We start from the raw sequence: 27,933 nt of genomic DNA, 5'->3' as shown, positions 1-27,933 counted from the left end.
CGCCTTCCAAACTAATTAAATTGTGTCGTGCCAAGTTGCAGTTTTCCTTAATGAATAACTTTTCCACGTCTGTGTGTGAGTGTGTAGAAGAAACTCTTTATTGTAGTAGTGTGAATAATTGGATTTGTCTTTAATAGATAGTTGCTTTGCATGTTTAACAGAACAATGTGGTGTACATAGTCGGAGTTCAGTAATACCAGGGCAGATTCAGCTACATTCTTGCAATAGAAGAGATCCTGGCTTACACTGAAGAATACATTTCTGAATACTGTTTTTTTGTCTTACATCGAACACCATGAAATAACAGTTTACACTAACGTTTAAAATACTTTACATTCACGGCTCCTTATAAACAATTTGATAAATACAAGATTAGATATATAACAAAAGAATATGTATATATACTTTCTTTAACTCACAATATCTTAAATTTATTTATGTGTGGCTTATTTCCTACTATGCACTGTTTACAATGTGATGTTCAGATTTCATTTAATAATTTCCTTCTAATAAATAATAATAATAGTATAAAACAACATTAAAGATTATACATTTGGATACTTAAAAAAATGAAGTAAAAAAAAATCTGCAAATTATGCAAAGTATCATATTTTCTGCTGAACAGGACAATCTTACACATGACAAAACAGTGGTTATGACTGTCATTTTCTAAAAGATCTGCAGTCGTGTTACACACATACAATACATATAGCAATAGCACACACTCACGCACAAACACCCGCACATTATAGAGGAAAATCTTTTGCAACTGCACTTTACATTGCAGCTGTAATACGTGGACCACGATGGAGTGGCAACCCTTGACATGGGCCGATGATCTTATACTGCCAGATAATTAAAGAACAAAACAGAAAATCATTGTGGAGTCCTCAACATTATCACTTGTAAACCAAAGTTTAGAGTTTCTTTATAAAAAAAGACTAGTTGTGGCTCTCGATTTGGTATGTAAAACAGAATCAAACTGACTGATGCAAATCCGCATCCCACCATTGCCTCAAATTGGCATGCTGTCCACAGAAACACTAAACTAAAGAAGCACTTTTTGATGGGAGCTCCTTTCAAGTTCTGGATCTGTTCTCTCAAATAACCCTCACTGCCACTCTCCCATCAGATCAAGGACCGACCTCTAATGCTACTAAAACAGTAAATTCAAAGTATTTGAATTATGATAACAGGCTTCTCAGGAGAAGCAAAACTGACAAAAGTCATAATACACCATTGGATGATGGTTAAGCAAAAATAAAGAGAGATGACTCTTCATAAGAGAGACAGAGCCTAGCCCTCTTAAAAAACCTTCGTAAAGTAATATATATCTTTGGAACTGAATAGTGCCAATATGATCTGTTCCCTTTTATTCGAGATAAATGATACGCTTTCTACACAACATCTACATGGCCAATATGAACTCTATGCTGAGTTGTAATCTTAGTTCACAAAATGGCACACACTGCCCCTACAATAACATGCTTTTCAGGGCAGAAGACCAGGAGGATGTTTGTCATAAAGACACGTTTATCCCCATCTTTGTGAAATAACTAAGTAGTAGTGAAAGTAGTATTTGAAGTGTCTAGCTTGATAAGGCACTGACACAGTCGAGCTCCTTTGATGAATACTGTAGTAATCCTGGGGGTTCCCTAGCAATTGCCTTCATACAGTGGTGAGGATCTATTTTACAACTTCACTGAAACAATGAGTTTACATATTCCATCATAACACTTAAATGGTTGGTTCCATTTAAAATATGTTCAATGCCAGTGTTTTATATATAAAAAAGAATGGTTATGCTATTTGGTGTGGGAATGATTATGTTCTGACAAATATATAATTTTTTTATAAGCAAATAGATTTTTGGTTGCCGGTTTTAGAAGGGAGACTCAAGGAAGGGTCTGTTTCTAGTTGCCTTTTCAGTCACAGACAGCAGGAGGGCTAAGCCGTTTATAAGGGTCTCCCAAAAAATCTACATCTACAGATTGAATTGCTTCCCTATGCCACACACAACGAGTCGAGGACTGTTTGACATGACTGATATTGTTGTGGGTTTTCGTCATATTAAGCAAACAGTAACAAATGCCCAAAAATAAAAATGTATAAAAAATCAGAAACATATAACAAAAAGTATGATAAAAAAAATTGGTTTAGTGAATAAAATACCTGTAGATTCCCAGCATGATTTGTATATGAGAACTATGAGGTTTGAGTTATGATTTCATCGAGGAAAAGGGGGTGGGGGGTGGTGTTGGGTGGCAAAGCAAGAACACAGACAGAACGTTTTATTTTGCGCACTGAAAAGTAGCGACAGCCATTGAACAGTGATGGAGCGGTGCGGACGGTGCGTTGTGCTGAACACAGAGAAGCAGATGCCTCACCCTGTCCACCCCACCGGCGGAGGCCTCTCCTCCCCCCACAAGCCAGCAGCAGACCCTCCTGCAGAGTGCATCACCTTCTCTAGCCACATCCTGCCATTTGACTTTGGACACAGCGGACGGTGGTTCCATCAAATGGCAAGCCAGTGTTTGAGCTGAAACATAAAGGTCCATTGACATTTCACATTGTATGGCAGTTCTTGAAGATAAATTTGCTTAAGACAGCTCAAGCTTAAGTGTCATGGTATCATGGGTATATGCCATAAGTTTGGATCTCAAAAACAGCAAGACAATTCCAGAGGTGGGACCAAGTCACTGTTTGGCAAGTCACAAGTAAGTCCCAAGTCTTAGCAGTCAAGTCCAAGTCAAGTCCCAAGTAAATACAGAGAAGGGCAAGTCGAGTCCAAGTCCAAGTCACATCAAAGCCAAGTCGAGTCCAAGTCCAAGTCCCAATCTTTTTCAAGTCCTGAACAAGTCATCAGGTACTCTTCACTTAATAATGCCATTATTAGACTATCGATCATAATTTTAGCACTTCCATCTAATCCACAGTATTTTTTTTACAAATACAGAATAAAATATGTTCAATGTTTCTGTCTTGTAATCTTTTACGACATATGCATGTGCATACCTGTGTAATATACACATGTGCATACCTGAGTAATCTGTACAAAGCGGATAGCTACATGACACTCAGCACAGCTGCAAATATATATAACGTTTTTCCAAATTGCGGAGCCCACTGTAAGGATGAGTAATAATTTGACTGATGGTATTTCACTGCGCTAGGCCACAGATTTGCCTGCAAACAATTTATTAGGCTGTCTGCCAGTGGTGACTCATAAGGGAAGCCAAGGTCAACACCTTTATATTATTTAAAAGATAATAATGACAGTAATTGTGTTTTAAAGTATTCATTTCTTAAGAAATACACATTTGATGCTGTTTATCTAATTTGTAAATGGTGCACTGTCACTTTAAGCCCATTGTGCACTGTCCACACGTTCTCATAATGATCTTTTTTTACCAGCTCCGTTCAAATATAGCCTATGGCTAGTCCACAAACTCAAAAATTGTTTGTGCCACATGTATAGCACAATATTAACAATGATAAGCATGATATTAAGTTGGCACAAACAGCTTTCATTCCTTTGGAAAGAAAGAGAAGCATGTATGACATGATGCTTGCTTGACATTTTCTGTTTGCAATTAAAAGTGAATTATGAGCCTGGTAGCCAGTAGCCACCTAGCTACAGTAGCTGAGTGGAATGCGTTTCAATCGGCATATCATGTGCTTCATGTAAATAAATTATTGAATACATCAAGACTCACCAGTTCCATTACACAAGGCAAAGACAACTCTTCATAATATTCTTGTCCACTTTCCAAATCACAGTGAGTGCAGCTATGTCATAGTGACCTGGATCTCATAGTTTATAACAGTATAGTAGACTAGTGAGAACCGGATAAATTCACAATCTCCTCTAATCTCGTACTTGTTGCTTCCACGATTTCTTTTTATATGTTTCTTATATTTAAAAGAAGATATCAATCATCATCAACAATGACAAGCCAGCTGGAACCTACTCGTTTTCTCTCCCTCTCGTGCGTGCTTAGGTGTGTTCTCAATTAAATGCAGTAGCCTAGCATAAGTTTAAGTTGGATCTTAATGGAGAGGACTCGAAAAGTATCATCTTTATGTAACATGCTTGAATTACTGCATACTGCATATCAATGTAAATATACAGGTCACACAAGCACAAGTTTAAACTTCATGTAACTGTTAAGACTATAGAAATATACAACACAACTACCTCTATTTTTTTTTTATATATATGTCCTATATTTCTATTTTGATACATACATGTTCTATATTTCAGTCTTGCACTTTAATTTAATGTTTATTGTCTATGGCTATGTCCATAGTATGTCTATGTCTGTATTTAAAGCATGTCTATGTCTGCATGGGAAAGTAAGAAACGAAATTTCAATTCTTTGTATGACCAGTGCATGTAAAGAAATTGACAATAAAAGCCGACTTGACTTGACTTGACATGCTGTTGGTGCTTTTTGACAAACGTTCTCTAACAAGAGTGCAAATCAGTTTGCAGTAAAGCTACTAGTGATTGGCTAAATGTTGATCCTTCCTCTGTCTCTTGATGCCCTACACACAGTGCGTAACGCGTGTGAGGGTAGTGGCAGTAGGCTACTGAACTGTGCTCTGCCGCTTGTCTCCGCTATTTTTTTTAATTTTTTTTTAGTCGCAGGAAAGCATCTCTGGGTTGACTGGTACACGATCAGGAAATTTAGTTTTTGATTCGAGACATGTCAAGTCATCACAAGTCAAAGAGGCAAAGTCCGAGTCAAGTCTTGAGTGAATAGTATTCAAGTCCAAGTCGAGTCGCAAGTCATGCCGAATTTTATCAAGTCAAGTATGAAGTCATTAAAATCATGACTCGAGTCTGACTCGAGTCCAAGTCATGTGACTCGAGTCCACATGTCTGGACAATTCTGTACAGGCTACTTAGATTAGTGTTTTGCAATCTCATATGAAAAAGGAATCTTCCAGTTGTGTCCCTGTTTCACTTCTGCTGACACAACTGAATTCACCACCTTTACCCAGGATTATCTTAAAAATTCTTGTCAGAACAGGAAAACATGCATGACAACGGTATCAAAAGTGTAAGACTGAATGTACCTAATTTATATTCTTTAGCCTGAGCGTAATCTGAAACTGCAGCGCTAGTTTAAAACTAGCAAGTTTCAACGTAAAATTTAAAACACACCTAAATTTACAGTACAATCAAACGCACACTCGACTAGTGCAACCAACTGGTGGCCATTTGATTTCATGCCTCTCACCGTAAACTGTCTGACATTCCCCTCTTTCACCAGGTGCTGTTCATGCTCTGGGGTCACACAGTAGGCTATCCTCTACAAGAACAAAAACCCATTACAGAAACAAGTTAACATGGCTGCAAAAGCAATACTGAATATGTATATGTTCGGCTCCAGTGAAAATCCAGCAGTTATTTGTGAGATTATGGCAACACGCACACACAGGCACACATGCACACACACACACACACACACACACACACACACACACACACACACACACACACACACACACACACATACACATACACACACATAAATACAAAATCAACCAGGGAAATCTGCTTGTACAAAATGTGATATAAAAGTCCATAAAACATTCTTACCTCTTTGAAGCTCCCTGGAACACTGAGGAACTTATAAATGGCGTAGAGGGGTACAAACATCATAGATGACATGGCTATACTCCAGCCCACCACATTGGACCACCACGGAAATGTGTAGTCATCGTGTTTTAAGCCAGTAGATGTGACGATACTCGCAATGACCACGAACTGCAGAAGAAAATGTAAACAAAGAAAAACATTTCTCATTTAAACAGTTAATGTAGCCGTTTAAAATAAACATCTTTGTCAATGTATCCTTCAGACTACCACTTTGATTGAACTTCTTCCCACCTGCATTAACCTTCAATACTAATGAAATCAGGCTTGGGTATCGTTTGGGTTTTGTACGATGCCGGTGCTAAATCGATACTTTCAAAACTTTACCGGTGCTTGAATGGGGGCTGAACCAATGCCTATGGTTGATTAAATTGTTTTTTTGATGGATAAGATGAAATTGAATATGAAATTCCATTGAGGATTAAACAAATTACAACCAATCATATGAACATATATCTGGTATAGAAAAATAAGTCCAGATGTTGTGGCCAAAATTGAATTCAAATATTCAAAAACTTGTGTGCAGCATTTGCATGTCTGGTCTACTTTCTGGGTATGCATTTATGTGGAAAGTAGTTAAGCACTACCCTAGTCCAACTTAAAAAGAGCACTGATCAAAAAGCAATTTTATGTAGTCAGTTTACATTACGTAAGTGAGATCATCTCACATGTGCAATCCCTTTCCCTTTCAGTTATTTAACCATTTAGCACTTTAGCATACCACTTTAGCATATCACTTTAGCATACCACTTTAGCATACCACTTTAGCATAGCAATGTATGTCTTGATATTGGTACTTTTGATATCATTATAATTACAGCCTTGTATTGATTGCGCTGAAGATATGTTGCAGTCTGCTGCAAACAATAGACATTTTATGGCTTAAATAAATACAGCATTAACATCTAGCAACATATTGATAAGATAGCAAGCTAAATTAAACAGCAATACATGGGCTTCCTGGGAGCTTCCTGGATTGAGTAGGGCCATCTCAAAATTTCGCCTCAGAATTTTGACTTATTTTTAGACTGTTTTTTTTTTTTTTCAGGTGATCGAAATGGAACAATAACAATTTGGAACACCAGAGGGCAGATGAAAATAAACAGCTGAGCTTAGGATCCGCCTTGTTATTTGCCTTTCACGTTGGCACTGGTGCCATCTTGGGCACAGTAAAGTCTCGGTACCCAACCCTAAATCAGATACTAAGGTTACTCCAGTAGGGCTACATCAATCCCTTGCCAGTTCCCCTTAACTTCAAAGTGAATATCAGAGGCCAACATATTTCAGTCTACTCAAGAAAACCTTAGGAATATCAAAAAGGTGAAAAAATATTTTGAGTGATGTCTAGGGATAGAATTTTCATTTTTTTGCTTTGCAAGACCTTATGTGAATTGGAAGCATGCATTAATCAGATTATGCATTATGCAGTTATCCATGTGATTTACCCCTGAGTATGTTCTGAATGAAGACCTTTGTTATGCACAAATGATAGGCATGTGTTCCTCTGCCCATCTGCTGAAGCAAGGTGCTTGCAATGCTATCAATGTGAAGGAATCACATGTACATGCCATGCACCATTCTTGAGAAATCTGAATTAGTGTATATATGATATAAATTCATGTATGTATTTGAAGAATTCAGATGCAAAAACAGTCCATCCTCACAATTGTACAAAATGTGCATGCTTTTTTGACATTCTATCAAACTGCCATTTGGTAGTTTTTATTAAATATATTTCTGTAAATTCATCAGAAATTGACTGTTTTTTTTGCATCTGTGCCTGTCTTTTAGAGTGTTAAATACATATACATAATGTATTTAGATACACATCGGTGCCACATTAGTGCCATGATGTCACATGTTGTTGACTCCACCTGATCTCCCCGACCATGGATTACTGTACCTCTTTACCCCCCCCCCACAAACACACCCACCCACACACCCAACACCCCCAACATCCTCTCCTCACCAGCAGAAAGGCCGGACTGACAAACTTCCAGCAGATCCTCCAGTAGAGACCTGGCTTGAAGCCCATCATGCGCTCGATATCCTCACTGAATCTGTCCACGCCTGAGGGGTAAACAAACAACAAGGGGTCCAGGCGTCATTTCCCTGAATGCCAGAGAGCCTTGGGAAAAGCACACTAAACACTTTCCAGGGAACTGTACCCTCGCTCTTGTGATTGCTCTTGTCTGTGCTTGATATCATCAGAACACTGTGTCACGACTTTCAAAAATTCTCATAAAGATCTTAAGAATCAGGACGTGCCATCATATTTTACGGGAAAAACAGTCAGTTTAGTCTACTACTGTGTTTGTGTTTGTTTGTTTGTGTGTGTGTGTGTGTGTGTGTGTGTGTGTGTGTGTGTATGTTTGTTTGTTTGTTTGTGTGTGTGTGTGTGTGTGTGTGTGTGTGCGTGTGTGTGTGTGTGTGTGTGTATGTGTGTGTGTGTGTGTGTGTGTGTGTGTGAGAGAAGTAGTCTGTGTGTGCCAATGCTTTCCTGCTTGCACACATTGGCCTCCGTGTGTGCTTTCATCCAAAGGGCTTAGTTTGTGGTGAAATAAGAGGGGGGGGGGGGCTTCTCCTCATCTCTCCTCTGCTCTATCAGAAATGCCAGCTGTAGCTTGGGGGCTCCGCTGTGACAGAGCCACAGGGCCGTGCGTGGGGCAAGAGCCCGGAGGGGGCCATGGAGAGGCAGGTTGGGCACCACTTGAGAGCCCAGATCAAGACCTGTGGCTGCTGGCATGAGCCATTAAAAGTCAAGGCTCTCAAGCAGCCATCTCAGCCTGCGTGTAGCTAAGTAAAAGAGACTAGGAGCGCAGAGCATAAAATGCTAGCAGTACAGTAAAGGCAGGGAATGACAATCGGGGTGGTCAGCTAGCATGATGGCATGAAACTAGGGGCTAAATATCAAACGGTGACAAAGGCAGAGGGTAGACCCTACCGTAAAACCATGAGACACCGATGGCCTCGATCAGTACTCCAAACAGGATGGAGGTCCCGGCAGCATACTTGTCCAGCAGGGTGAACACGTAAATCCCTCCCTGCAGAGCAGAGAGATCTTAAAAGGCAGCAGTTCTTGGGCAACATCAATAAACAATCACATGGACCATTAACACGGAAGGGAAAACATTGGATTCTGATTACCCCGAGGTGAGGCTTTAAGGGCGAAAGTACGCCTCTGCAGCCACAGATTTTTGTGCAGTGCAGATGTGTGCATGCATGGGTGCCTCCAAAGTATGTCATTCAAAAGAGTCAATGTGCACAAGTGTATATAGACACAGAATTTCAGTGCTGTGTGGACAGTGTGAGTGGACTGTGCTGATGGCTACATTTGTATCATGTGCTTTGTGCACAGATTACGTGGAGACCATGTCTGCAGAGATATAGTTTCCACTCAAGTGACCTGCAGGCAGGCCACTCTAGTGAACTAGTCATAGTGTCAAGTGTACTGCCTAGCAATGATTTATGGACTAAGTAAAATGTCAACATAACATATTGACGTGCTATTGAAAAACCTTTTTTACATTTTTTTAACCACTAGGCAGGACAAGACAGTGCTGTGTGAGTTTAAGCCCTGTTAAAATGTGTTGTTTGTTCTGATGCAAAGTGTTGCATAGAATCAAATTAATGCTTTAGTTCACAATATCAAACAGGACATGAAGGCATCAAGTCATCAAGTTTGCGGTCAAGCATCAAGTTTGAAATTTTGAACATTCCAAAAAGTATTTTCTGAAAGCATGCAGGGTTTACAGGTATAACATTCATAACACACAATGAAAACAGGGAATGACTTTAGAAAACCAATAAGGCCCTGAAGCTCAGACTAGGCTACACTATGAATCCGTGGGCAAAATGGATGCAGCTTGAGGCGAAGTAGATTTCTATCTTGAATATTCACAAAATTGCCTTTTCTCTCTGGCTCTATTGCTCAGTTCACTCACTGACATCACGGTAGAACTGTACCGATCTGACGGTGAGTGCAGATAATTACTTCTTTCCACATTTGACCTCCTTTTTGGTGCCATCTACTGATACCACAATACTCGCTGTACTACTGAGATCTATTTACTCAGATACACTCACTTCTTACCAGTGTGATACAAATCATACATGTAGATGTGAAAAGGACAGAGATCAGGTGTCACTAAGCTACCAACAAATCATTAAAGGAAGAAGGGTCATTACAGTGATGAACACTATAGCCATATGCTGTGGGGTCTGCACACTTTTTTTAAATATCTGTCTGTCTCTCCTGAACTTGCCTGGTGGAGAGAAAATCTTAAAGGGGTTTAATGGTCCTTAAGGGTGATGCATAGTACAGCAGAGCTATAGAACTTGCCTGGTGGAGAGGAAATCTTAAAGGGGTTTAATGCTCCTTGAGGGTGCAAGTGATGCATTGTGAAGCAAAGCTACAGCATATAGAGAAAGAAAACACAGTGCAACCCACCCAGTGCGTCACTCACTGATATTCCAACCCTTTTATTGTAAGGTTTCTTATTTCCTGGAAGTAGAAGTCTGGCTTGCACTGATTTAATTAGTTGGCAAGCCATTTTTCTCAACTTCATTATGAGCCAATGGCCTCCTAGAATGCAGAGTGTAATGCGGGGCAGGCAAATCCTACATTTGTTCAACCACATAAAAGTGCTGCATTGTAGGTTACTTAAGAAACACTTCGGTGAACCATCACTCTTAGAGTTGTCTGTTTTTTGGACTATTTTGTGGTGTGGGTGTTTTTTTTGTGGAAATTACCGTAAAGAAACAAAAGAGCTGACAAAAGAGCTGACTAGAGATGACACACCCTGTTCCGTGGAGAGGGGGCACACTTACATTGGTAATACAGAGTAAGGCAATCAGGAAAGTTCCAAAAGCTGTGGCAAAAGTGAACAACTTGCGGTTCCTCTTAAGTATTTTGAAGTCATCGGAAAGGCCAGTGATGACTGCTTCCATGCCTCCCATCTACAAGAGACGAAGTGAACATAGGATTATTACACGCAAACACTGTCATAACACCCCACTTTTAGAGATAGTTATTTTTACGAGCACAAGTGTTAGACGTCAAGTTAGATCTGATGGCTGTGCCAAGGCTGTTTGAAATGTGCTTCTCTTGTGTGGATTTGCTCATCTTGTTTCTCCTCCATGTGCCTTGGATGTAAAAAAAGCCCCAAAGGAAAATGTTTTCTGTTCTGCTAGCTGTTGCACAATATTTCAGGGCCTACTGCTGTTACCCTGCAGGACTTCTTACATCACTCACTAACACACACATTCTAATTCCACGAGCAGGTGTGTGTGAGAGACCAAAAAGTGTTTGTAGCCTAAGTGAGAGAATGATGGCAAAGGAAAGTCACATTTGAGTTCCACAACCTTGGCCAGTGGGGACACACACTGAGACAACATCAAAGTAATATGGGATCAGTTGATATATTGCTAATAGCCGTTGTGATGTGTAGGCGGGAGTGAAACTTACTGAACTGTCAATGCCAAGGGTGAGGAGCATGATGAAGAATATAATGGCCCACAGGGTAGACAGGGGGAGAGTGGATATGGCCTCTGGGTAGATGATAAACACCAATCCTGGCCCTGTGGAGAGATGCACCTCAGCTTTATAAAAACAACTTAAGCAGTAAAGTCAGATAAAGCAGTAAAGTCAGCAAAGTAAAAAAAACACAGAGAACGACACAGAAAGGGAAAAATAAGGTAAAACAAAACAAGGAAGAAGAATGTCTTCTATTTTTGTGTTTCAAAGGCAAATGTTTATAGTATTGTCGGGTTTGGGGGTTAGGGGAAGGGCGACACATGAAACACTTATCTTATATTATTATATTTTGAGCAGAGCGCTAATCCTTTAGATTAATTTCTGCCACTGTGTTTGTCACAATCAATATCTAACAAGTCGTTGTAGGGAGAAGAACGTGGTCATTCTGGCATATGTTGGAGTGAAGGGGCACCACATCCAGTGGTGCTGGGGAGACAGTGAAGGTGGGCCAGTTGGATTAAACATTTTAAATATTACATACAGAGAATGAGATTAGGCATCTGAATAAAAACACACACCGTCCGTGGCCACTTCTTTGATGTCCACGCCGTGTTTCTGTGCCATGTAGCCCAGCACAGAAAAGATGGCGAACCCTGAGAAGAAGCTGGTGACGCAGTTCACGGTGCTGGTCAGGAGAGCATCCCTGCGTAGAACACACAAAAGGAACACACAAATGCCCAGTAGTGTTAAGGGTAGTGTGTGCATCATTCAGGAAATAAAAATGCCAGATCACAGTACCATGGACGAGATGTTTCACGCCACAGTTGTTGAGGTAATAACAGATTGGATATATTCAACTTCATCTTTTTTTCCAGTTGTCTGACTCTGTGGATTGTAGCTTAGAGCCTGCTGTGTTGATATAAAACAGTCATGAATCAGTTTGTTTCATGTTTTTATTGAAACCTTGTCTTGGCTTGCTTCAAGCATCACACTGGATTGTCTAAAAAAAAAAAGTGTAAGCGTGTAGTTTCTTTTTTGTTTGCAAACCCCCAGTGATTTTTTTCTGAAACCAAAGGGGAAATCAGGTTAACGAGGAGCTAGTCCTTCACCCCCTACCACGAGCCTTCACATCCAATTATAAGCACAGACTCTAGCTTCGCAGGCCGTCTCTGGATGAAGAGAGTGCAATGCCGCATTGACCTTGTCTGGCCCTGGGTGGATGTTGAAATCCATCCTCCCCGACTACTTAATGGCGCTCCTTCAGTGGCTCACTGGGGCCACTTCTGACGCACGTGACCCGAGAGGCCAAAGAGTCGAGGGTTTTGACTGAAAGTGATCCGTAATTATCCAAACATTCAGCTGATTTACAGTGTCATGTGTCTATTTGGAATGTGTGGAGAAACAGTAAAAACTACAGGAGATGCTCTTCATGTTCTCTCACTCACTCTGGCCCTTTGAGAGAAGCCCGTCAGCTCTGAAACAGTTCTTTGTTTCTGTCTGTCTTTCCCAGCCGTCTCTAGGCAAAGACAATTATCTGTCCCAGTAGAGCTGTTTGTCACCAATCATATATAACCCGAAGCTATTTTCCTTTCCATATTGCAGTTTACCTGCACAGATGGCAAGACAAAAAGCACCTTTGATCATCACAAAGGACTTTCTTTGTTTTGGATACCCCACACTCCAGTGCAGGTCTTTCATTTTACGATGGATCTAATGACAGATAGAACCTTATTATTCTAAGGTAGCGATTTGGTGTTATGAAATATATAAAAGTATAAAAAAATACATAATATAATGTAAATAGAAATAAAAATAAAATATGTACTAGAGCTCACTTATGTTTTTTACATAACAACAAAGCTGGAGGTTTTTCCTTCATTTTTAGGCTACTTATCTTCATTACTTTATTGTTTGAGAGCCAAATTAAGAGATGTATCATCAGAATTTCTCAGGTTCTGAAATGGGAAATAAGGCCTCTCATTTTAGCTAGCTTCCTATGTGCAGTCCTTTGCAGTTAGCAAGGCTCAGTTGAGATACTACAAAACAATATAAAAAATGTTTCTCTTTTTTCATAAAATTATAGCAGGTTTCGTTACCTTATTTATTTATACCAACAAGCTTCCTTACTGTGTAGTTAAAAATAGTTGATTATTTGATATACCCATGTTTACAAACAATATCTTACCTGTAACAGTTGTTGTCAAATTTGTTATAACTGGCAAATGCAATGAGAACTCCAAATCCTGCCCCCAAGGAGTAAAATATCTGAGTTGCAGCATCAATCCAGACCTACACCAGAATGAACACCAGGATAGAAGCAAAATGGTTAGTAATTCTCATTGTTTAATGTATGCCTCAACTTATTCCAAAGTCACATTTTACCATTCTATAAAATATTGTTCATATTTTACAACACTGTCCCAAAGAATTTAAGAAAAGGGAAAGTCTTACCGATGGTTTTTCTAACATCTTGAGGTCGATATGGAGGTAGCTATTGATGCCATTCATGGCCCCAGGTAGAGTAATGCCACGAATCAACAGCACAAACAGCACCACGTAGGGCATAGTGGCTGTGACATACACCACCTGGAAACAGGTATGAACAGGCATCTACTGAAAGGTAATACCATTAACCACATTGATGTACCAGTAAGCAATATTATTCAGAGGGGTAAAAATATTACAATTCTCCACTTGGATACTGAGTCAGTCATACAAGCATATCAGTATATACTTGCCTGACATCTATATGGACAATATATAGACAGTCTTTTCACGTGTCTGGATATTTTTTACTGCTATGAGCACTCATCTTATATATAAGTATAAGTATATATACTCTTTTGATCCTGTGAGGGAAATTTGGTCTCTGCATTTATCCCAATCCGTGAATTAGTGAAACACACTGCACACAGTGAACACACAGTGAGGTGAAGCACACACTAATCCCGGCGCAGTGAGCTGCCTGCAACAACAGCGGCGCTCGGGGAGCAGTGGGGGGTTAGGTGCCTTGCTCAAGGGCACTTCAGCCGTGGCCTACAGGTCAGGGTTCGAACCGGCAACCCTCCGGTTACAAGTCCGAAGTGCTAACCAGTAGGCCACAGCTGCCCCTATCTTCTTGATGGTGCAGCCAGTTTAATTATTTTTTCAAACAATATTGGACTTCTCACATTAGAATCTATTGCTACAATCTCCCAATGACATGAAACAACAGCAACCCACGCTCTCCATAAGTCTGTAGCAGCACAAACCCCATGCACACTGTTCAGGGAGTTCACCTAAAGTACAAAGGAGTTTCTCCCTGAGCAACACTCTCCTCCGTGCCAAAGGCTGAATAATTTTTAATCCCCCACCCCCCCTCCCGTTGTACTCTACCTTTCCTGAGGACTTGACCCCCTTCCACAAGCTGAAGTAGAGGATGAAGACCACCACCACCAGGCACACAACGAGCTCCCAGCGTGGAGTTCCCAGGTCATGGATTCCTCGGCTCTGATAACTGCGAAGGACACCTCGCCTGCAGAACAAAAACCACGGGTGGTGTTAAGATTGGGTAACTGCGTTTTGTTCTTTACTGAGAACATCCAGATTTTCTTTGGAAGGACCGAACTCTGGGCCATGAAACAGGTTTACTCTACAACATGTTTTCTGTGAGTACGTTTATACAAATGGATCAGCAGCTCCATTTGAAATCAATTGGACATGCACAGATTTCCCTTGTCAAATTTCATATTCATCAAAATATTTTTGTCACAATTTAGGACAATGTATTATACACAAGTCAGACTACCAACCGTCATACAATTTCACACATTTATATGATTGAGCAGGTGTTAATTGCATATGTCAGGAAAATATGGATATTTATCAATATGTCAAAATATTTACTCTGGCAAGACAGAATGTTTTTGAATAATTTGTCGGCTTGAAGCACTTTTCCAGCCAAAGCAGTCTCAACAAACACCACCTAAGGCTGATAAAAGCCACCTGTTTAGTTCATATCTACAGCTTTCACAGTAACGGTGCAACTGTTGGACACTATTTTACATTATGTCTGACAGTTCTTGCGCAGGAGCTTTTTCAAATTGACAAACTTCTGTATGTTCTTCAGATAGAATATGTGCTATTCCCCTCAGCAAATTCAGTATAAACAGGCCATCTTTCTATTTTGTACATTTTAACAACTGAAATGCTGAAGTAATAATAAACAACAACATGATGGTTTCTATGTCTACTAATAATTTAGCCAGGGAATATTTATAACCTCATGAAATTCTTGTGGCCTATCTACCTTGCCTCCACTAAGCTCCTGTAGTGATTGAATGAAGGGTCAAAGGTTTAGTCATTTTATGGTGACATAAATTTAAGATCTTAGTGATCCTTGGGTGATAGATGGAGTCTCATCTTTCCTGCAATAAATATGGCTTCTCCTCAGTGATGTTTGCCAGGCCACTGCAGAGAATTTCAAGGCAACACCCTGCAACAACACACTGTGAGTGAACTCCCTAGACATTATCATTATATATATATAATTATAGACAACTTTTTTAATACCGTGGCTCTTCACAACCACAGGCTCATCTGTTGTCTCTGGCATTTAAACATTTTAGCCTATTTTGGGGTGTTTGAGAAAAAAATGTCTTAAGCTATTATTATGTTGGATCCTCTCACACGAGTTACCTCTGTAATATCCCAACACTGAATCTGAAAGCTAAGAAAGAAAAAGCCTTTGTTTTTTCTGGTCCCTCAATTTTGTCAGTGGAGTGCCTCTGCTCTGTTCAAAGTTAAGATTCTTCCTATGATCAAATATTTCCACAATTTGGTCTGGTCATAGCAAACATCTGAATTATCTCTGGAAACATCTGTATTGTCATATGACTCTGAGTGTGCATGTCAGTAAACAGAAAACTTTCTAGAAGGTTTTGGACCCACACCAGACAGCTCATCTCTCAAATCACAGTGAAACCCACCAGCCCAGGGCTGAACAACATAAACCTCATGTTGAGAGCTCCACAGTCTCCCTCATACCACAGCCCACTGTAACAGTATATCCAGAGTCTTATCCTTAGAAGTTAATCTTTAAAATGCGAAGCTGAGCTGTTTTGAACAGTCCCTCTCTCCAAAGCCAAGCCTTGAAACTCAACCTATTTGTTTAAGTGCAGCTGTTGAGGAAGCGTGTTACTTGACCGTCGGAGTCACACAGCCTAACATCTCCTCTCCCCATCCATTAATAGTTTCCCCATGAATGTGCCTAGCTGCGAGAGCTTAACGCACCGTCTCGGTGATGGAGCGTGGTGATATAGTGGGCATTCCATTTAGATCTGATGAGCAGTGGAGTTACATAGTGTTCCACCGTTCTGGAGACATTGAGCAGACTAGAAACACACACGCCATGAGATCTAAGCTTTCACACACGCCATGAGATCTAAGCTTTGGAGGAGCTGGTGGTTTAGCGGTCCAGCCCCCCCGCCAAAAAAAAAGTTTTTTTTTTTTCAACAAAAGGTTTCAGTTTCTCCCATCTTGATAATAATGTCACAGCTGTGAAGTCTAAAGGAAACGAGATAGATAACAGGCAATTGTAGATCGAGAGAACAGGAAACTCAAGGAACACTAGCTAGCCCTCCTGCCAAAAACAGATCCTTGCATCACATCATATCTTATCTGATATCTGCCCTATAAAGTGCATCCCATAGGACCTCAGTGTCACAGTGCCACAGTATGTGTCCCTCTCATCTCCCTCTACAAGAGGTCTTCTGGAGCTCCTCTTAGGTAATGTTTTGTTTGTTGTTGCTGACTGAAGCCATTATTTAAGTAATATGTCACCATTAAAGTTCAGCCTTGATCTGAATAAGGGGGTGGAGGTGCCCACAGGAGCTTCATGGAAAGGCCGCACATTGCCTTTAAAATATTCTCACACTAACAGGAGAGCGATCCTTTTAAAGACATTGTTATTGCAGTGTGATTTGTTTTTTTAAGACACAGGTTAATGTGATCACAAGCCTGTTTGTTACACGAATTACAGACACTATCAATTTCCACAAAAGTGGCTTCTAATAAGACCAATCTTTTCTAATTCTGTACAAATAGTGATTGTAATGAAAGCCATCCATCATCCATCCACTAGCCATTCATAAAATCACACACAGATGCTTCAGCATGTAAAGAAGAACATTGTTTTTTTTTGTTTTAATCTCACAGAGCAGGACTTGTTTAAGTGGTCCTTGTGCAATCCCTGTGCACTGATTATATGGGCAGATTTATATTTTAACTAAATGGTATAAGCAGCTTATTGGCTGGTAAAATTGAACTCATTTGTTCATGTTTCACTCTGCCCACGAGGCCGAAGCTGTCAGTTCGTGTTGGTTTGTAAGACTATAGGAAACCATGCCATGCCTACCAACCATGCCATGCTGAACATTTTGTTCTGAGCGTATTGCGCCCTGATGCCTGAGATCTTAAGGGAAGTGAGAACAGTAGCTCACCACACATACTCCTAAGAACCTGCTGCAGATGATACTTGCTATTGGAAGGCTCCCTTCCTTAAGCATACAGCAACTTGTCATGCTTGCAGGTCTTTGTGGAAATATTAACAACTCAATTGTCCAAGGCAGCAGACAAAAAACAAAACAAAAAAACACAAAAAAGTAACACTGCAACTATAAACGTATTAGTGTGAACAATAGAGGTCTCCAAACACATTCCCCAAAAGGCTTCAGCAAAACTCTGAGTGGATCCCTTCCCCTTTTTTCACCATTTATTTGGCGAGCACCTTTACCAGGGGGGTGATAAATATGAATTACAATCTCAAATCCGCACCTGGCATTGCTCCAAGCATTGGAATAAGAGAGTGTGAGCGCTGCGTTCTGGAGGATAACACCTCCAAGAAAAAGCCTGTACCTCCAGATGGTCTCAATCAACATGGTCATTATGAATGTCAGGCTTAGGACATCTGTCTGAGAACAATACAAGCAACACGTTGCCACTTTTGATGCATGCCTAAGTCACCGAAAAACAAAAACATATGGAATCAGACCTATTGGTGAGTCAATAATCTGTCAATAATCTCATAAAACTCTAAATCCCTTGTTGAATGAAGTATCTCAAAACTCCACATTCACATGCAGTTTTCTCCTCTTCTACCATACTTTTGGACACCACGTTCACATGTGAGGTCTGCCAGGAGGTTCAGTTAATCAAGCAATTGTTTCTCCCTCACAGGCACCTGGCTGTCTATCTGACAGTCTACTCATCACATAATATGTTACTCTTGACACATCAGCGAAAGATTATTCCGTCGTTGTGTAGTTCTGTCCAGATAATGGGAGGAGACCCTCTGGACAGTTGCTTAGTCCAACCCTTAATCCAGATCTTCCTCAGGTCTGGGAAATTATGTTTCACACATAACCAGACGGAATAATTTTCACACACAATGCATATTCAACATGCTCTGGAAACCACTGGGGATCCCTCAGTAATATATCATTAGTAGGTAGATTGTATTCCTTTTCATGAGACACTGTGGGATAAGCTAATGCTGTGGATAAACTGCTGATCACACATACGTCTTCCATAGTGATTAGAGAAGTTCTGTTGGAGTGACAGCATCCATAATTCATGAATCTATTCATGAGACTATGATTCACTTCTATTCTCGCTGAGGGGAGTCTCCTGTGAAGATTCACAGGTGGTGGTCAAGGGAATTGGCAAGACAGCAAAGCTATAGCTGCCAACAGACTGTACATGGGCAAACTATGCTAACACACACACACACACACACACACACACACACACACACACACAACCCAACACTCTATGAAACAGCTATCTTCCATGTCTACTAAATACCAAAACAATAAGCAAATGATTCACATTCACATGAGCTATTTACTAGCTTGCAGTTCAGTGGTTTTAGAGATCAGTGATTTAACCAAAGCATTTACATATAAATGGCATTCGCCATAATTGAAGTCTCCCAGACAACACTTGAGTTACATAATAAGGTACATAATAATGAAGTACTATGAAACATGAGCAGCTTGCATGCATTGCTGTAATGCATGCGTGGCTTCTTCTTAAAGCAACACCAAAGGGTTTTTTGTACCTTAAAATAATGTTTCCAACATCGTTTCAGTGGTTCATCAACTTGTAACAGGGTGAACGGCACTTCTGCATTCGCTTTGCGGCCCTCTATCGGCTATAACCGCACTATGTAAGTTTGCCAGATAGGGTAGCGGGTCTGTAGTTCGATGGAATGAGACATAAGAAACTACAAATTTGACTTGTATCTGATGTCGCAATACATGGTACTTTCATAAATCGTGCAACATATTATACTTTGTCTGTGGACATCATTATTTGCAAAGCCGGTGCTGGATAAACAAATAGCGTGCGTGCGACAGAGGGAAAGTTCTTTGGTTAAACTATAGGTCAGCTGTGAGCCAAACTGTGCAACTTGAGAGAATTCATGAACTCAGTCCTACACAGTTGGCAACTGTACCACGCTTTCTTCCTCTCTGTGGCCCACAGACCATAAATGCTGGGCACACGCATAGAGAAACTATTGCTTTATCATAAGCAGAAACATACACTGAAAAAACAACCATCACCAACAGCAACGGCATGTTACATAATCGATGTATTGGAAACACATTTCAAGTGCATCAACATTCCCAGTCTGTGTCTGAGAACATCAGATTGGATAGAACATGGTAATACTGGAAAATATTTTGTCCTTTATGTCCTCTTTCTCTCTCTATCTCTATCTATCTCTCTCTACACACACACACACACACACACACATGTGACAGCACACTAATAGGGTGTTACTGTAAGCAGTACCTGTGATTTACGTTCTGTGGTTTTCAGACTTTCTAGTGAATACAAGGATGGAGGTTACTTTTAAAAAAATATTGTTATCTTTAAAATAATGAATTTGAGCACTGACTACAATACTCAAATATAGACTCATTTCTTTAGTGCAGATGAAAGAGGACCAAATAAATGTTGTAAATGAGAATTAAAAGCCTAAATTAGTTATGAAGACAGATCAAACTATGTCAGGAAAATAATTGTGAAGGTATGCACACCAAATTTCAAAATCTTAACTTAAAGGAGAACTGTGCAGTTTTTTTTTACCTTAACTGAACAGCTTCGGAGTCATTTTTTCGGGTTGAATAGTGGCTGTCTCACTTCCCCCTAGCGCCTGTGGGCAGAAAACCACCCTTGCAACTTTGAGCCGGCAGACTCAGAGACAGAAAGTCTCGCAGCCTCGCGATGTAACAAACTGCTTTACTGCACTACACACATACACACCAGGCACCGGCTAGAACAAGGTAGCGATGGAGTTTCTCGGGCATTCGTCATGGCAGAGCCAGCGAAAAGAAGCAGAAAGCGAGTAAACCGTTGTCTGAGGAACAAGGAAAGAGGAAGCGGCAGACTGACAAGCGAGGAGTGTTGTAAAATATATACTCTGAACCTGTAGGGGGAGCTCTGCAGAGAAACCTGCGAGCAAAAAGTGAGAAAACAGCGAAGAAATTGCCAAAACTGCATAGTTTTTCTCCATAAATGAATAGAAACGAGTAAGGGCAATGCATCTCCTAGAATTCATTAAAATGTCTGAATTTTTGGCAAAAAGTTTTTAAGTTATTGCCCAAAGAAAGCTATCAGCCTACCTCTCTTCAGTGGGGGGACACAAACCTATCAGTCATGGCGGGATACAAGAATACCTTGTGCCATGTACATTGGTGAAGTACTGCAAGAAGAATGGGAGCAAACAAAAAACATAGCAGTGGTCATATAACTGAGTGGCATTGTTGGGGTAAGCAGGGCCCAGTCGCCTGGGCCCCCTGCACCTCATTAAGAGCTGCTGCTGTTGTGAGGCTGTGGAATGAATCCATCTGACTTCAGGGCTTGAGTGACACCCGCTGTGCTCTAGTGAGCCCTAGCTGCACTAGGATACTACCGGCCAGCCAGTGATATGACACTAATGAGCACGCATGAGGGGAGTCTGCGCATGTCCTTGCAACAAGGCAGGGCGCCACTGATCGATGAACAGAGTGAGATAACCCTCCGTGGAAAATGGTGGCCGCAGCCACATGTTTTTCTAAGGCGGAGGACAAGAGATGAGATGACAAATCAGTGTGTCTACTCTGTATTGAGGGGGAGGCCCACTTCCCCCAAGGAGTGGAAGCTAGGCGGCGCGTGGGAGTTCATGCCAAGGGTACTCCTGAGGGGATTTAGGAGAGGCCAGCGTTTCGGCTGTGCAGGTTTGTTAGTCCTCTGCTTTTGGTAGCAGTGTGTCAATCATTGGTGCACAGTTGCTAACGGTGTGCCACTGAATTGTAGTTGGAAGCTACTATGTTTATCTCTCACTCTGTTATTACTTTATAACTCTCTGAGCTCCCTAGATGTTTCCCTAAGCAAAGAAACTTTCCGTCTGGAAAGTGAAAGAGTTTTCTAGTACAGATGTAAACAGTGGAACGTTTACCAGAACACTTTGTTAGAATACAACTCAGTTCCACAAGGGTGTCCTTGGATAGTGACTAATCTAAAAACAACACATTGTCAGGAAAATAACTTTTGAACAGTTTGATTTGTTGTTACAAAATGTTTTATTATTAATCTACTGAAAATAGAAGTGAACTGTTTACTAGACACTTTTAAGTTAGCTTCACAGCCAGGGTACATTATACATCTAAGCGCTTTACTTAACTAAACACATCTATTGGTTAAGAATCTGGATGATCTAAATGTCCACCCTTTATTAGATGATACAGCTAATTCTTGACCAACCATAAGCAACAGTTCAGCGTTAATAGAATTCATAAGAACATAGGTTCTTCTTACATCATATCCTAATGGGTGTACAAGCTGTAACCCTAAAAAACTCTGTAACCCTAAAAAACCCTAAAAAATCACTGACTTATCAAATGACACTACCATCTTAGGTTTCATGAGGAAGGACAGCACAATGTCAGAGTATTATTGAGAAATTAATCGCCTGGTGTGATGATAACCATCTGGAGGTGAATATCAAGAAGACCTAGAGTTTAGCCCTATAGGACTGGTGGACGTATGATCACAGGCCTGTGGTCATCAACAACGAATCTCCCAGATCTCTCCCAGATGATTTGGTGCTTTTATTGATACTGTAAGTCACTCACTTAGAGCATGTATGTTGAAATTCTCTGTAGCAGACTGCAATCATATCTGCAGATCTTGCAACGACTTTTTTAGATGGTGTTCAAAATGTATGTCTTTTAGTCTTTTATCGGGTGGTCTTTGTGTGCCTGAATGGTTTAGTGACCTCTCTGTGCAACTGATGAATTTAAAAAATAAAACTAGTTTGACTACGTAAAAGATAAGAGGAGTAACACAGCATCCACCGTATCTACATGTGAACAGCACTTTGTAACTTTGTTTTGAAAAGTGCTATATAAATAAAGATTATTATTATTATTATTATTATTATTATTATTATTATTATTAAGGCTAGTCATGTAATATTTCTGCATTATACTGTAAGTATTTGACATCACTGTGCTTTTGTTGTCATTTTAGTGATTGTGTTGATGATCATGTTCTTATATATGTTTCTTGATCACTCTAAAAATGTCTTGCCTTGACTTTTCTTTTTGCTGAGTGTTTTTTTTAATGTATTCAGCCTTTTTGTTTTCAGTATGTCTACAACATTGTACGTTCCCAACGTCTGAAGACTGACCGTTTCTAAAGTAATCCGTACAGAACCAAGAAGCCTGCGTGCCTCATTTGGTGTCAGCGAGCTTTTAAGCAGAGGAGTGAGGGAGTCTAGAGCTCAGGCCTTCACTTTTAAATAGAAAAGAACATAAACAGGATATGTAGGGCACATATACCTGTTTTAAAAGATCCCGTAACGTACAGTGGGAGGACATTTCAGCATGCCCTGTGCATAAACAGAATGTGCCTTGAATGCAGGAGAGAGGTCGGCAAGAATGTGGCACTTTTATCTCTGGCAGGACCGGCTATGACGTACCAGTCTCTGGGAGTTTTGTTTATGGCTGACGGTTTGCACATCAGCTGAGAGATAAGGCTCACGCATTGTCCTTCTTGTTTCACTGACTTCCTCAGGGCTGCAGAAGCAATCTTCACACAGACTCTGGGAGAGAGCTGCCTGACTTTGAAGTGCAAACGGGTGCCTTTTTTGGTGACTTCAAAAGCAGGAACTAAGCTTCTTTGCCTTTATGCACTAGTGCTATCGGTTATGAGTGGATTTAAAGAATATGTTGGGTGCAGCACAAAAGTTTTTAGTCATAGTGACCCAGTTAATGTGCCAACACATTGGTCATGTTTGCAGCTATGACTTCTGTTGCACATGCCTTCTATGTAACAAAGGTCTACTGGACAGTTGTACAGTAAGTGAGAAGTTTTCCTCTTTTTCATTGTTCCTGTCCATAGTTAAACTTAAACTTATTAATGGCATCAACAACTCAATCTAAGATATGCCTAAAAGTGTAATACACAGTAGAGTGGTGTTTATGGAATACTCAAACTGTGGAACTGAATGGGAAGCGATTAATGTCTCATCGAAATGAACATGCACATTATCAAAATATCACATTCTTTTTTTTATTTTTTAAATATACTCTTTTGATCCCGTGAGGGAAATTTGGTCTCTGCATTTATCCCAACCCGTGAATTAGTGAAACACACTCAGCACACAGTGAACACACACTAATCCCGGCGCAGTGAGCTGCCTGCAACAACAGCGGCACTCGGGGAGCAGTGAGGGGTTAGGTGCCTTGCTCAAGGGCACTTCAGCCATGCCTACTGGTCGGGTTCGAACCAGCAACCCTCCGGTTACAAGTCCGAAGCGCTAACCAGTAGGCCACGGCTGCCCCAATTACCATTTAATTACCATGCCAAGTTTTTTAGGTATTGAGTTTATGTCTTTGTGTAAAATATTGTGCCTTTGTACACCCCTGAGGGAAAAACAGGCAATTGTATTCTAATAATATATATATGTTTAGTAGTAGTACATAACACATTTGTTATCAAATTCTTTCAGTGATCATTATGTGTAGATGAATCTTTGAGAATATGCACAGGCTTTCCACATCAGCATCCTCCTTTTAAACAAACCAGCACATCTAGTACTGAATGAACACTGTCTCCCATGGACCCGAATCCTTGCGAATACAAATAAGTAGAAGTTAAAACAAGCAACACCGAGACAACTTCCTTTTGCTAAAAACATAAATGATGCCATGCAAGAATAACAGACAGGAGGAAGAAACCAGGGAGGAAGGAGTCCTCATAATAAACTCACAATATGAAGCATCCTCAGCGGAGAGAGGACATGTGGAATCACAGGAGTGAGAAAGGGTGGTCTATATTATACTGTACATCCACAGAGAGCCCACGCTCATCTACACAATCATGCGCGCAAAAATCTATTGCATTTCACTCTGGCTGACTCCCAACGGACCAAGATAGAATGAAATGCTGTCAAGCTATTTCTGGTCAAGCAGTTAGCACCCAGAATAATTCTTGCCATTGTGCTGTGCTGAAGCCCTTCACCAAATGTCAGACGTCACTGTCAAAGCGAGACAATTGGCAGTGACGACAACATATCTAAACAAGAGTAGGATGGAGGAAAGGGATGGTGTTAGCAGGTTTCGCAAGTTTACAGTGATTGGTGTTTTGGAATCTGGCACTTGTCCTGAAATATATAACCTCTTGCAGCCTTTTGTTCTTTTGTATGTTTGATTGACTTGGTGTGTTTATGTGATGATTAAATCAAAGCTTTCAGGAAGAGTTCATTTTTGTAATTCAACACAATATTTAAAAATAGCAGGCAGGGGAGGATACTCCTTTTAGGAACAATCCTTTCTTTTCCTCAAGTGTACAGTGGATATTTCTTCAAAACCCTTCAATGATTTAAACAACTAGTGCATACAGGTTGTGCACACAGGTTGTACTTACTCGTAGAATTCAGCTGCCGGCGTGAGCTTGGATTTGGCGTAAGTCCCCGGGACAGAACCATTGAGGTACATTGAGTCTGTGCAGTTGGCACTGTTCCACGGATGTCCACAGTGTTGCCAAGGCAGTTCAGAGGTGCAGGATGAGAACAGATAGTATAGAGACCAGGCTATGATGACATTATAGTAGAAGCCCACATACAAGGCAATGAGGATGACAGTGTAGCCGACACCTAAAAAGACATAAAGAAACGCAATGTAGAGTTAAACTGCAGTGATACCCATGTACATATTAAGACAGGATAATACTGCACTGTTTGGCTTTCAATGGTGAAACCTAATGGTTTAGCTTTTAGTGGTACCTGCTAAATTATGCTTGTCATCACACCAGTTAATTTCTTCTGTGTAACACAACACTTCAAACCTTCTGAGGACACACTGCAAAAAAAAAAAAAAAAGTGCACAGGAAGCTTTCTGGTAATGTGTGTTTAACACCTCACCTTTGAACACTGGGCAAATCTTCCACACTGTAGCGGCGCCTTGTCTGTTATACTGTCCCAGAGCGAGCTCCATGTAAAACAGAGGCATTCCGGCAATGAACAGGAAAAGAGTGTATGGGATCAAAAAGGCCCCTGGAGGGTGAAAGAGGAAACAAATGATTTAATAATTTTGCCAGACCGAGGTGCACGCACAAAAGAGGTAACTACACATAACAAAAGAGGTAACTACACATAACAAAAGAGGTAACTACACATAACTACTGTGCTCCGCATCCCAGTAAGGGAACAAGACAAATAAAGTGCCATTAAAGGTATATACACTTTATTTGCAGTGTACATTATATTTGGTCAAGTCTATCGGCATCCATATCAATTGAACATTTGGATATTCATTATATAAAGACTACAGTAAATGATTCAATACGTTTTCAATGCTTGAAGGATTTTGATTTTCAGCTGTCAATCAGTAACATCTTGAGTTGGAGACTGTGTGTCTGTGTGGAACATTGTCAGAGAAGCAAGCCCTTTTATTCATTAAGAGGTTAAGAATTAGCACACAGTTGGAGTTAACACAAAAATAGGACATATAAACATACTGATATGATAACATAGACTAACTCATATATGGCCAACTTATTTGCACTTAATGCTATGCACATTAAACTACGGTTCATTCATTGTCTGTCTTCAAACGAGCACTTAAATGTGTTCACTTTTGGTCAGGTTGGCACATAGTTATTATAGTTACTGTAGACGTCTCATTCGTTTATGTAACAGTTTCCTAACTTTGCGTGCAAATCCTCTTATCCTTTATTCCACCAATATTTCTGGCGTATAAATTGTTGTTGCCACAATACCGGTACGGTGTTGTTCTTTTGACCCACATAAATAGTTTGTGTGTTCAGGCTTTATTTCTACGACCATCTCATTATATAACTGGTACGCGTATTAATTACAGTTTTTTTCTAGAGAAGAATAAGTGTTAATGCTAATAAACAGGTATTGGAACTTTTACGCAGGGTATTATCTAAATTGCATACACTCCACTCACCTCCGCCGTTTCTGTAGCACAGATAGGGGAATCTCCAAACATTGGCCAAGTCCACAGCAAAGCCAATGACCGACAAGAGAAAGTCTAATTTCTTGCCCCATGTTTCCCTGTTGACATCCCTTTCGGCGAGCGCAGATGGACAGTCACGGGGGGTTGGGGTTTCGATGATGGAGGAGTTGGTGTATTGGACCCCATTCTGATCCTTCACCAGGATTAGTTCAACTTCTTTCTTTTCCACATTGTACGGTTTCAAGGGGGCGACAGATGAGGACTTGTGCTCGGGCATGACTTGGATGTTCATCTTCTTGGCAACTTGAACCCCGGCGGCCTCGTGCTTTCACAGCCCCGAGGAAAAAGCAAAGTTGATGCGGGTGCCGCCGCCGCCGCTGCGCGCCCGGATGAAGATGATGCTAATGATGAGGAATCACTGTCTCCACTTAAGCAGTTAATTTCCCCGTGAACTGGAGTGGTGTCCGCCGCTTTCATCAGCTAAGGAGATTGATTAAGCATATTTAGGTGAAACAAAAAAATCGTCATGTCATCATACAATAACTATTGGCGAAAGTCTTGTTGAATTTCCCCAAACACATCTTATTTGAAAAAAGAAAAACCGTTATAAATTGTAAATGTTTGCCCATTGAAATATATAGACTACTAAGTATCAACACGAGGTGAAAAGCAAAAGCGGAGGTAGGCTACCCTATGCTAAAAACTTCTGAATCAGCAGCGCGTCTGTCCGCTGCAACTTTTCACGACTGTCGCCTCAGTGCGCTGCTTCAGCTCTGCTGATTGAGCTTGACGTTTAAACTTACCAGTTCTACTAAAACTAAAGAATAACATTGACAAAGCCGAGAATTAACAGAAGCACAATGGAGGTCTTGCAAGCATGGCGACATATAGCATGCCTTTAGCGCGTTGTAGTTACCACGAGTAGGAGAGAAATCCATACTTGTGAACCTGACGGTACCTCTCCATGACCCGCTTCTGTTGCTGTCCAGATGGGTGTGAGAGACTGCCCATTCTGATAGAACTTTAAGACTCGCCTTCCTAAAGGCTGGAGGCAAAGTAAATTGCGAGCATTTAAATCCACATCCTCTCCTTCCACGTGATATTTCATAATTTAACATTTTGATTTGCTTTCACCCAGAGTGCGCGGACCACTGCATCTGATAGACAGAAGCAAGTAGGAGCAAAGTAGCTCTTGGCTACAGCAGTCTATGAGGCTGCTGGAATCTACGGTACAATGTCATTTACACTGCTCATTTCACAAATATCTGAGATTTGGACTT

The 27,933-nt window shown here is 40.6% G+C and overlaps 1 protein-coding gene across 2 annotated transcripts; it reads right to left on the bottom strand.

Annotated features, from left to right (window-relative positions):
* Positions 1 to 76: 76 nt before the first annotated feature.
* slc6a2 (solute carrier family 6 member 2) lies at positions 77 to 27,702 on the bottom strand. 2 transcript variants are annotated; one of them, XM_042061899.1, is made up of 15 exons: positions 27,594 to 27,702; positions 26,645 to 27,133; positions 25,594 to 25,725; positions 25,098 to 25,326; positions 14,517 to 14,655; positions 13,593 to 13,727; positions 13,327 to 13,430; positions 11,720 to 11,844; positions 11,133 to 11,245; positions 10,496 to 10,624; positions 8,610 to 8,709; positions 7,635 to 7,735; positions 5,609 to 5,776; positions 5,247 to 5,318; positions 77 to 2,539 (listed from the first exon to the last, which is right to left on the bottom strand). In XM_042061899.1, exons 2-15 carry the CDS (start codon positions 26,943 to 26,945, stop codon positions 2,516 to 2,518), a joined length of 1,872 nt encoding a protein of 623 aa, XP_041917833.1. In that variant the 5' UTR covers positions 26,946 to 27,133; positions 27,594 to 27,702; the 3' UTR covers positions 77 to 2,515. The 2 variants fall into 2 exon arrangements, with proteins under 2 accessions (XP_041917833.1, XP_041917832.1); XM_042061898.1 differs by having other exon boundaries at positions 27,570 to 27,653.
* Between the last annotated feature and the right edge of the window lie 231 nt (positions 27,703 to 27,933).

Source organism: Alosa sapidissima, chromosome 14 (genome assembly GCF_018492685.1).
Source record: "Alosa sapidissima isolate fAloSap1 chromosome 14, fAloSap1.pri, whole genome shotgun sequence".
In the NCBI taxonomy this organism is placed as follows: domain Eukaryota; kingdom Metazoa; phylum Chordata; class Actinopteri; order Clupeiformes; family Clupeidae; genus Alosa; species Alosa sapidissima.
Note: the sequence above shows the minus strand (reverse complement) of the source record. Positions and strands in the feature narration are given on the sequence as shown.

Excerpts from the sequence above, each read along its gene's own strand:
- slc6a2 (XM_042061899.1), bottom strand. The coding sequence starts at position 26,945 with ATGAACATCCAAGTCATGCCCGAGCACAAGTCCTCATCTGTCGCCCCC. Across the intron at positions 5,777-7,634 it reads TCAGTCCGGCCTTTCTGCTG|TTCGTGGTCATTGCGAGTAT; the intron begins GTGAGGAGAGGA and ends TTTCTTCTGCAG. Across the intron at positions 2,540-5,246 it reads GGAATGTCAGACAGTTTACG|CTCAAACACTGGCTTGCCAT; the intron begins GTGAGAGGCATG and ends TTTATGTTTCAG.